The sequence below is a fragment of the Equus asinus genome, chromosome 1, assembly GCF_041296235.1.
Source record: "Equus asinus isolate D_3611 breed Donkey chromosome 1, EquAss-T2T_v2, whole genome shotgun sequence".
Lineage (NCBI taxonomy): Eukaryota > Metazoa > Chordata > Mammalia > Perissodactyla > Equidae > Equus > Equus asinus.
Window position 1 is genome coordinate 169,373,875 of NC_091790.1, and position 12,426 is coordinate 169,386,300.

The window sequence follows — 12,426 nt, forward strand, 5'->3', positions numbered from 1 at the left end:
AAGTGTTTACTGTAGTATCCTGTGTAATGGCAAAAATCAGAAATATCCTGAATGCCCATCACAAGGGGAATGATTAAATTATTAGCATCCATATAATGAGATTCAGAAGAATAAATGATATAGTGAGCTATATAATATCCATGACAGATTGTGTGAAAAAAAGAACCACCAATATGAATAGTATGATTCCTTTAAAAAATTTGTGTGTGCGCATATAGCTTAGAAAATAGTCTATGAGGATACACTCCTGTGTGTTAACAGTAGCTACCTCTGGGGATTAGAATACATGTGTGTGTGGGAGAGGGGGACATATACTTTATTATTTTAAATCAGTAGGGTTATGGGGATTTTTAGTGTCCAATTCCAATATGAGTTAGAATCTTCCATTCACATCACTCTATTAAGCTGTACCTTTCCTTACTGATAGTTGCCTTATTTATTCAATTTCTAACCTATGTAGATATTAAAAAAAAACTCCAAGTAACTCTCCCTTTACTAATTTGGCCTTTCTCAGACATCCCCACTTTGTGACTAGAACCATCTTACTACTTTTAAAGAGTTGGCAAATGAAATTTTATGCAATTTGATAGCAAAGACTTCAGCTTAGGAAAGTTTAATAAAGTTTAAGAAAAAGCTGAGTGTTTAGCTGCCTGAGCAAAGGGCTCAGATGTTAAGAGAATTCCTAGCCCTCCTAATTACCTGGGGTTTATAATAACACCAATATTCAAGGGGGTGGTGGTATGTGAAATGAGATGCTGTAAGAGAAGAGTTTAGCTCCACATCTGGCTCATGGCTGGGGGTTGGGGTGAGCAGGTATTCCCTAACTGAGCCATGATCGCTGTTGCTGTTTATACATATCACACGCATTTATAACTTAATGACTTAGATGCCCTTGATAACATTAAGGAATTAATAGAGATTGTTTTATTAGTCTTGATATCCCTAGTGTCTACCCAAGCTGCTCAACCAATGTTTGTTGAATCAAATAATTGACACTTGTAATAAAATAATAGCAGTGCCTACCTCTGGGGTTCTTCTGAGGATTAAATGAGTTAATATTAATCAGCCTCTTAGAACAGTGCCTTGCATGTGCTAAGTTCTATATAAATGTTTGCTCTTAGAGGTCTTCAGGTCCTTTACCACCACACCCAAATCCCAAAGTCCTCTAAGATTTTTGGTTTTACAATTCATTTGGCAGTAAAATCTAACCTGGACTATTTATAGTCTTTATTTATCCTACATGGAGTGACTATTTTCTTTAACTGCAGAAACGTTAAGATGTTTGATTATAGTTGCTACCCCAAAGTCTGTTGGAGATGCTATAAAATATACAGTACCTGCATCACATTATCTTTTTGAAATCTCAAAAATTCTGATTTCTGGAATACATTTTGTATTAAGAACTTGGGATACGGGACTATGGACCAGTGCTGTTATCTTTGAAAAATCTTGTAATAAAGGTTTCAGTGGCACAGATAGGAATATTTGACTTTGAAGAAAATTGGGAGCAGGAAAAATTTATTTGTTAAAAGATGGCATCTGAACTTTTAAAATACAGATTAAAACCAGATGACTAATTAGTCTTTAGAAAAATAGATGACCTCTAGCCTGCCTTCACTGTAGTTCTCCCCTTCCATTCTTATACTGGGGAAGATGATCTTCCTCCCAGTCAAGGCTAATTCTGGCTCCTCCTGCTGCCTTCTCAGGGATCTCACCCTGTGAGTTAGCACCTCTTTCTTATATCTTCAGCTTCTCCCTCTCCACCAGCTCTGATCCTTAATATCTAAACATGCGTAAGTCTCCTCCATCATAAATATTCCTCTGACATCCAAAGTTGTCCTCTCTTCCTCTTCTTGAAACACTGTATACATCCACTATACATTTTTCTTTTTTTCATTCCTCAATCCATGACAACTAGGATTCCACCCTCACCACTGCAATGAAACTGCTCATTAAGTTCACCAACAACGTTAATGGACCCTTTTATGATCTTACTTGACATGTTCACAGTAGCAGACACGGTTCTTATTCCTCCTTAATGCTTAGGATTCTATTTAGGTCCCATTAACTTCATACTCTATATTCTCCTTTGATGTTCACATTTACTCTCATGATGTCAATTCACTGGCTGATAATTTCCAAATCTACATTTGTAACCCAGTTTAGTCTCCTGAGCTTCAGATACTGTCTATAAGACATCTCTGATTCGATGTCCCTCAGGTGACCCAACGCAGGCTGAAACGGAATTAACTTTGCTCCCAAACCTGTACACCCATAACTCCTGGGTTTCCCATGCAGTGAATGGCACCAACATCTAGCCAGTTGTCAAAGAGCCTGAAAGTCATTTTCAACTCCTCTCTCTCCTTCACCTTTTCTATATAATCAGTCATCGGGTCCTGCCAATTCAACTTCCTAAATGTCCCTACAATCTCTCATCACGATCATCTCAATTTCAGGCCACAGTTATCACTAGCTTAAATTACTGCATCAGATACTTTACAGGGTTCTTCTTCTCATCTTGACCTCAGCTAATCCAATTTCAATAGTGCAGCCAGATAGGTCTTTCTTAACTCAAATGTGATCATGTCTCTCCCTTCTTAAAATTCTCCATAGTTTCCAAACGTCCTCAAAACAAAGTCCATACACAGGAGGAATGATGTCAGCATCATGGCAGAGTGAGCTCTTCGCTTGGACTCTGCCCACAAGATACAACAAAAAGGACATTCAAAAACCAACGGAGGACACTCACACAACATAAAAGATGTCTGACAGACCCACGCAGAGACATATGTCTAAAGGTGGAGGTGCCGGACCCCTCAGTGGAAGTGGAAGGAGGTAAAGGGATCTCCTTTTCCTCCCTGAATGGTAGCAACCCAGGGTACAGGACTGTGTGCAGCTCTGAGTGGAGATGGGGGAGGGGTGGCTCTCCATGGGAACACCTTTGCTCTCTAAGTTCCCTCACAGGCCATGGGAAAGCCCCACACAGACATGGCTAACCTATTGCAGGGATGTTTTTATCAAGCCAGCATCCTGGGAGAACAAATAGCAAGAGCAGAGCAAGAACGCCCTGGGGATTCTGCACATGAAAGTAATGCCCCTCCCCCTGCGTGGTGCACCAACTCAGCCATTCAGTTAGGGTGCTGCCATATGTTAGAAAAGCAGCAGCTGTGAGAGAGCAAGGTGGGGATCACGGCAGACTCAGGATACAAAGCTCTTGACCCTCACCCAGCGGTGGCAGGTAGAAGCTGTGATAAGATACTATCTCTATGCAGAGGCACAAATCTACGCTATCAAACAGTATGAAGAAATATACTAATACTCCAGACAGGAAGGAAAATGACAAGCACTGAGAAATCTGTCCTGAAGGTACAGCAATTTATAATCTAAATGACAGAGACTTCAAAATAGCTATCATTAAAAAAACTCAATGAGTTACAAGAAAATGCACATAGACACTTCAGAGAAATCAGGAACAAAACTAATAAACAGAGAATTAGTCACAAAAGAGATTGAAACTATAAAGAAAATTCAATCAGAAATGTTGGAGATGAAAAACACCATGGAGGAGATAAAAAGAAAAATCTGGACTCACTGATTAACAGAGCTGATATTATGGAAGAGAGAATTAGCAGTCTGGAGGGCAGGAATATAGAAATATTTCAGATGGAGGAGGAGAGAGAACTAAGACTAAAAAGAAATGAAAAAATTCTCCCAGAAATCTCCAACACAATAAGGAAATGCAACATAAGGATTATGGGTATTCCAGAGGACAAAGAGGAGGAGAATGGAGCAGAAAGCTTGTTCAAAGAAACAATAGCTGAGAACTTCCCAAACCTGGAGAAGAAATGAAAGAAGCTAATCAAACTCCTAATTATATCAATGTAAAAAGACCTTCTCCAAGGAATATAGGAGTAAAGCTGGCAAAAGTCAATGGCAAAGAAAAAAACAGTAAGAGCAGTAAGGCACAAGATAATAACTTATAAAGGAACACCTATCAGGCTTTCAGTGTATTTCTCAGCAGAAACCTTACAGGCTAGGAGAGAGTGGAATTATATATTCAAAATTCTGAAAGACAAAAACTTTCAGCCAGGAATATTCTATCCAGTGAAAATATCCTTCAAATATGATGGAGAAATAAAAACTTTCCTAGATAAACAAAAGCTAAGGGAGTTCATTACCACAAACCACCCCCCCACAAGAAATGCTCAAAAAGGCCCCATATCTGAAAAAGAAAGGGCGGGGCTTAAAAAGCCATCAGCAAGGAGATAAATAGGTAGACAAAAATCAGAAAATTGCAGCTATCAGAACAGGTTACCAAATGCTTAATTATAACAGTGAAGATAAAGGGAAGGAAAACATCAAAAATAAACATAATCTCCTCATTTAAACCACAAATCACAACACAAGATGAAATAAATTGTGACAATAACAACTTAGAAGGGGAAAAGGAAAAGGATGGAATGGGCTTAGTCTAAGGAAATAAAAGACTATCAGAAAATGGATTATCTCATCTCCAAGATTTTTTATACAAACCTCACAGTAACCACTAAACAAATAAACAGAACAGAGATAAATCATAAATAAAGAGAAAACTGAGCAAACCAACATAGAAAACTATCAAATTGAATCAGTAGTCTAAAATACAGGGGAGGAGAAACAAGGGAAATGCAGAGGAACTGGAAAATGAGTGATAAAATGGCAGCATTAAGCCCTCATTTATCAATAATCACTCTAAATGTAAAAGGATTGAATATTCCAATCAAAAGCACAGAGTGGTGGGACGGATTAAAAAACAAGACACAACAATATCCTGCCTCCAGGAAACACATCTCAGTTCTGAAGACAAACACAGGCTCAGAGTGAATGGAAGACAATACTCTAAGCTAATGGCGAAGAAAAGAAAGCACGTGTTGCCATAGTTATATCAGACAAAGCAGACTTCAAGATAAAACAGGTAATGAAAGACAAAGAGGGGCAGCATATAATGATAAAAGGGAGACTCCACCAAAAAGGCTTAAAACTTATAAATATACATGCACCCAACTCAGGAGCACCAAAATACATAAAGCAAGTATTAACAAACCTAAAAGGAGATATTCAAAACAACACAATAATAGGGGACCTTAAACACCACACTTACATCAATGGATAGATCATCCAGACAGAAAGTCAACAAGGAAATAGTGGAATTAAATGAAAAACTAGACCAGATGGACTTAATAAATATATATAGAACACTCCATCCAAAAACAGCAGAATATACATTCTTCTCAAGTGAGCATGGAACATTCTCAAGGATAGCTCATATCTTGGGAAACGAGGTAAGCCTCAATAGATTTAAGAAGACTGAAATCATATCAAGCATCTTTTGTGACCATAATGCTATTAAACTAGAAGTGAACCACAAGAAAAAAGCTGGGAAAGTGACATATATGTAGAGACTAAGCAACATGCTACTGAACAACCAATGGATCACTGAAGAAATTAAATGATAAATAAAAAAATATCTGGAGATAAGTGAAAATGAAACTACACCATTCTACTCATATGGGATGCAGCAAAAGCAGTCCTAAGAGGGAAATTCAAAGCAATACAAGGCCCTTTAACAAAAAAGAAAAATCTCAAATAAGCAATCTTAAACTACACCTAACAGGATTAGAAAAAGAAGAACAAACAAAGACCAAAGTCAGTCAAAGGAAAGAAATGATAAAAATTAGAGCAAAAATAAACGAAATTGAAATAACAACAACAAAAAACAGTAGGAAGGATCAAGGAGGGAAGGGGCTGGTTCTTTGAGAAGATAAACAAAATTGCCAAACCTTTAGCCAGACTCATGATGAAAAAAAGAGAGAAGGTTCAGGTAAATAAAATAAGAAATGAGGAGAAATTACAATGGATACCACAGAAACACAGAGGATTATAACAGAATACTATGAAAAACTATATGCCAACAAATTGGACAACCTAGAAGAAATGGATAAATTCTTAGACTCATACAACCTCCAAAAACTGAATCAAGAAGAAATAGAGAATGTGAACAGACCAATCATAAGTAAAGAGATAGAAACAGTAATCAAAAACCTCACAAAAATAAAAGTCCAGATGGCTTACCCAGAGAATTCTACCTAACATTCAAAGAAGACTTAATACCCATCCTTCTCAAAGTATTCCAAAAATTGAAGAAGCCAGAACACTTCTTAACACATTTTATGAGGTCAACCTTGCACTGATCCCTAAGCCAGACAAGGACAACACAAAGAAGGAAAATAACAGGCCAATATCACTGATGAACATAGATGCAACAATCCTCAGAAAATATTGGCAAACTGAATACAGCAATACATTAAAGAGATGATACACCACGATCAAGTGGGATTTATACCAGGGATGCAGGGATGGTTCAACATCCACAAATCAATCAATGCGATAAACCACATTCACAAAATGAGGCATAAAAACCCCGATCATCTCAATAGAAGCAGAGAAAGCATTTGACAAGATTCAACATCCATTTATGATAAAAACTCTCAATAAAATGGGTATAGAAGGAAAGTACCTCACCATAAGAAAGGCCATATATGACAAACCCATGGCCAACATCATACTCAACAAGGAAAAACTGAAAGTCATCTCTCTGAGAACAGGAACAAGAGAAGTGTGCCCACTCTTGCCACTCTTATTCGACATAGTATTGGAGGCTTTGGCCAAAGCAATTGGGCAAGAAAAATAAATAAAAGAAATCCAAATAGGCAATGAAGAAGTGAAACTCTCGCTGTTTGCAGATGACATGATTTTATACATAGAAAACCCTAAAGAATCCATCAGAAAACACTTAGAAATAATCAACAATTACAGCAAAGTTTCAGGGTACAAAATCAATTTAAAAACTCAGTTGCATTTCTATGCTCTAATAATGAACTAACAGAAAGAGAACTCAAGAATACAAACCCATTTACAACTGCAACAAAAAGAATAAAATATCTGGGAATAAATTTAACCAAGGAGGTGAAAGACCTATACAATGAAAAGTGTAAGACATTATTGAAAGAAATTGATGATGCCATAAAGAAATGGAAAAATATTCCATGCACATGAATTGGAAGAATAAATGTAGTTAAAATGCCCATACTATCTAATGCAGACTACAGATTCAATGCAATCCTAATCAGAATCCCAATGACATTCTTCATGGAAATAGAACAAAGAATCCTAAAATTCATATGGGGCAACAAAAGACCCTGAATAGCTAAAGCAATCCTGAGAAACAAGAACAAAGCTGGAGGCATCACAATCCCTGACTTCAAAATGTACTACAAAGTTATCATAATCAAAACAGCATGGTACTGGTACAAAAACACACAGATCAATGGAACAGAACTGAAAACCCAGAAATAAAACCACACATCTATGGACAGCTAATCTTCAACAAAGGAGCTAAGAACATACAATGGAGAAAGGAAAGTCTCTTCAATAAATGGTGCTCAGAAAACTGGACAGCCACATGCAAAAGAATGAAAGTAGACCATTATCTTATGCCACACACAAAAATTAGCTTAAAATGGATCAAAGACTTGAAGGTAAGACCTGAAACCATAAAACTCCTAGAAGAAAATATAGGCAGTACATTCTTTGACAATGGTCTTAGAAGGATCTTTTCAAATACCATGTCTACTCAGACAAGGGAAACAAAAGAAAAATACACAAATGGGACTGCATTAGATTAAAGAGCTTCTTCAAGGCAAAGGAAACCAGGAACAAAATGAAAAGAAAACCCATCAAGTGGGAAAACATATTTGCAAGTCATATATCCAACAAGGGGTTAACCTTCAAAATATATAAAGAACTCACACAATTCAACAACAACAAAACAAACTACCTGATTAAAAAATAGGAGAGGATATGAACAGACAGTTTTCCAAAGAAGATATACAGATGGCCAATGAGCACATGAAAAGATGTTCAACATCACTAATCATCAGGGAAATGCAAATCAAAACTATGCTAAAGTATCACCTTACACCCATTACAATGGGTATAATCATGAAGACAAAAAAATAACAAATGTTGAGAGGATGTGGAGAAAAGGGGCCCTCATACACTGCTGGTGGGAATATAAACTGTGCAGCCACTATAGAAAGCAGTATGGAGATTTCTGAAAAAATTAAAAACAGAAACACCATATGACCCAGCTATCCCACTATTGGGTATTTATCCAAAGAACTTGAAGGCAACAGTACACAGAGATTCATGCACCCCTATGTTCAGTGCAGCATTATTCCACGAAGTGGAAGCAACCTCAGTGTCCATCTACTGATGATCGGATAAAGAAGATGTGGTATATATACACAATGGAATACTACTCGGGCATAAAAAAGGACAAAATTGTCCCATTCGCAATAACATGGATTGACCTTGAGGGTATTATGTTAAGTGAAATAAGCCAGGCAGAGAAAGACAAACACCATATGATTTCACTCATATGTGGAAGATAAACTAACACATGGACAAAGAGAACAGTTTAGTGGTTACCAGAGGGGAAGGGGGTTGGGCCGTGGGCACAAGGAGGGAAGGGGCACATTTATATGGTGACTGACAAACAATAATGTACAAGTGAAATTTCAAAACGTTATAAACTATTATGACCGCAATAAGAAAACACCATAAAAAAAATAAAGTCCACACACATTTGCAGAACCTTACATCTTACAAATCTCTTCCTTACACTCTAGTCTATCAATCAACAAATATTTCTTGAACGCCTACAGCATGCTAGGCATGTTCTGGGATTTGAGGGTGCAGCAGTGAACCAGCCAAAGTTTCAGACATCAAGGAACTTATGACGTAGTGGCTAAAAGTTGGGGATACACATAAACTAAAATATTCCAGATTCTAGTAAATGTCATAAAGGTGGAGTGGTGGATGTGCTATGTCAGTTACGATATTCAGGTGACATTTTAGTTGAGAGATCTGAATGTCCCAGCCAAAGATATGTCTAGCACTCACCTACTTATCTCTCAGTTCTCAGCTGAGACCTCCCTTGGGGAGTTTTTCTCTTGCCTTGAGATTGGATTGGCAGCAACTCCTGGATGCTCCAAAGCACCGTGTGCTTAACCTGTGCATTTGCCACTCACTGTGTTAATCCCGTTACCTGTCTGTTTCCTCCCCTTACAGGGACTGGCCTTTTTATTCCCAGTTACATAATAACACCAGTAGTGCTTGGTATGCCTAAATTGCTCAATCTACGTTTCCTGAAGGCCTGATGAAGTAACTAATATCATTAAATAATTTTCCTGGCCTGAAGGCACAGTTAAGTTTGAAGAGGGAAATATATATCCTTTGAAAAGGTGTGTGGCTGACTGAAATGAGGAAAGGCCACATAAAACACTTTATTCTTTATTTCCATTTGCTTTATTATCAATAACCTGAATATTAAAGCATAAAACTCAATACTTAGATTAAATTAATCATGTTTTCCAATTGACACTTTTTTGCTACTTTTTTATGCCCAGGCTCTGTAAAAATATGTAGTCTTTTCCTACGTGAAATTTTTGAAATATGAAGTCATAGACTTCTTAAGTAAAACCTAATGGTTCCATGACTTTGTTAAATATTCAACTTTTGATGAAAGTTAATAACTGCACAATTATCTTCCTTTTTAACCACATCGATTTCTGTATGTAGAGAGGGTAAATTCTAAGCCTTTTTCTCCATTTTTAATTCTAAACTCAAGATTGAATGCAAGCATGAAAAACATGATATTTTCAGACTTGAGCATATGCCAATCAACTGACTGCTAGACAGATTACATTTGCCCAAACCTATTCTTTCTTCCATGTGACTCAGCTTAACTGTTCCAAGGTAAGTGAAAGATTCTTCTGAGATCATCCAACATCCTCCAGGCAGTTAGAAGTCAAAGATAAGTGATTTTTATGCACTATCTATGTTAAAAAAATCTACAAATCTTCCCTAAGGCACCATGAAGGATCCAATCATGCAAACTTTACAGTTAGTGACTATACCCATTGTCCTATAATATCTCCACCTCCCAGTATTTAAGTAATCCTTCCATTATGATAGCTTACATATGAAGTTGTCTGGAAAACTGAAGAGATGGAAGAGAAATAAAAGTAAATAAGAACAGATGACAGGTCATTCCTCCAACTGAGGACAATCAACATCAAAGCTTTTAGTGAACACTAAGAAGAAAGCATTAAATTTCTCTAAATCTCAGCAAAGTTTGAATTTTTATAAACCTGGCATCAATATTTTCTGTTTAATGTCAGCCTGTCAGACTAGTGCAGCATATTGGTTAAATGATAGCTGATAAAGAACATAAAATATATCTCTGCCTCCCTAGTCAGACGTTCCAACCAGAACTCCTCATTGTGGTTTTAGAGGGATGAAAACAGCTAACATATTTATATATTCTCCCTTATCTTCCACTAAGGCAATTTCTAAGTCCACTTAACTAGAGTTAGTGTATTCGCTTTTGTCTTGTTAGTTCTGTCACTCTGTTTCTGGTTTACTGGACTTCAGTGACAGGTGTTTCAAATCCTATGCCCTTGCCCAAAATAAGACTTAATTGCTTTGTCTGAGTAGTGGAAATCTTAAAGAGCCAAGAGAGATGAGCAGATCTGCGGATGAAGCTGAGAAAAAACAGCTTAGAATTTAATGGAAACAGGTAAAGTAATTGCCAAGAAGTTAACTGAATGATAATGAATTAGAACAAGAGAAGCTGAAAAGATATATTAAAGGAAATTTTTTAAAATGTTACTTACCCTTAGTTCTTCTTTTGTATTGAAACTATCAAGAAGCTGTTGATAATGTCTATCTGTCATTTGTCGTAATAGGGACAGGAGACAAGCAACAAACTCCCCCTAATTAAAAAAGAAGCAAGCATATTTTTTTAATAAGGACATAAAAGAACATGAGTAACTTACTTTGAACTGCCCTCAAATAGAAACTTGAAAAAACCACTATGATCCAAACTCACCCAGTGAAGTCTTTTTAATCTAATTAACCATAATATCACAGTCAAAATTTCTCCCTGTGATGATTACCATTTACTTGGTATACAAGCATTTTTTTAGAGTGGATTTTTTTAACTTGGGTGGAAGCTTTTCAGTACAGAACTAACTGCACACACTTCAAGGAGGTAAGGCAATAAGGCCCCCAACCATTTATTGAGCATTTACTACACCCTCATTCATTATCTCATTTGAACCTCTTATCAATGCTATGAGGTGGGGGGTATAATACTAATCTAAAGAAAGTAAAATATAGGTTCAGTGAGCTAAAAGATTTGCCCAAAGTCCCACTGCTAGAAAGTGACAGAGCTGTGTCAGAAAGCTGTAGGTCTTTCTGACTCCAAAACTCTTCCTCTAACTTCATGCTCCATTTTTTTTTTTTTAAAGATTTTATTTTTTCCTTTTTCTCCCCAAAGCCCCCCCGGTACATAGTTGTGTATTCTTCGTTGTGAGTTCTTCCAGTTGTGGCATGTGGGACGCTGCCTCAGCGTGGTCTGATGAGCAGTGCCATGTCCGCGCCCAGGATTCGAACCAACGAAACACTGGGCTGCCTGCAGCGGAGCGCGGGAACTTAACCACTCGGCCACAGGGCCAGCCCCGTTCATGCTGCATTTTTGAGTTCACATGATCTCCTCCAAATCATCAGCCTGTCTGCTGACTCACAGGGTGTAAAGAAAGCCATACATGCGCAGCGGTTAAGTTTGCACGTTCCACTTCTCAGCGGCCCGGGGTTTACCGGTTCGGATTCTGGGTGTGGACATGGCACCGCTTGGCAAAAGCCATGCCGTGGTAGGCATCCCATATATAAAGTAGAGGAAGGTGGGCATGGATGTTAACTCAGGGCCAGTCTTCCTCGGCAAAAGGAGGAGGATTGGCAGCAGGTAGCTCAGGGCTAATCTTCCTCAAAAAAAAGAAAATAAAAATAAAGCCATACATGGCATAATGGTTCTTTCAATCTCCTTTTAAAAACAGTTTAGGTTATTTGTGACCCTTTAGTGCTTAGGTGCTACCTGATTAACTCCTTAAAAGTCCACTTCTTAAAAATTAATAATGAAAAAGAAAAAAATACATAGCATCCATAGATGTGAAGACCTATAAAATTGCTGTCACTTGCATTTCTCAATGTACTTCTAATTTAAAATATTTATGTTTTCAATGCGACCTTTTGTGCTCAGCAAAGAATTTATCTGCTTTTAATTAGAGCAATAACATTTAAAACAATACAAACACAATAGGAGAAGCAATCAGTGGTAACTGTAAATTTATAGAAATGCAGTTTAATTGGGAATTGGTTTCTTTGCATTTACATGGCTCACATGTACAATTAGAGACTGAAAGCCCCCAGAAGTGGGATTTTCCAACAGAGGCAGCTAAGTCAGGACAGCCAAACGTATCACTA

At 37.4% G+C, this 12,426-nt stretch overlaps 1 protein-coding gene across 6 annotated transcripts in view; it reads right to left on the minus strand.

Moving 5' to 3' along the window:
• DOCK4 (dedicator of cytokinesis 4) overlaps positions 1-12,426 on the minus strand; it is a 429,709-nt gene that overhangs the window by 85,832 nt on the left and 331,451 nt on the right. For all 6 annotated transcript variants that reach the window (XR_011503969.1, XM_070512024.1, XM_044764600.2 and 3 more), the window contains exon 26: positions 10,779-10,877. Coding sequence is in view for 5 of the 6 variants with exons in the window: in XM_070512024.1 (XP_070368125.1) it covers positions 10,779-10,877 (99 nt within the window). In the remaining variant the exon portion in view is untranslated. The remainder of the gene's footprint in view (positions 1-10,778; positions 10,878-12,426) is intronic.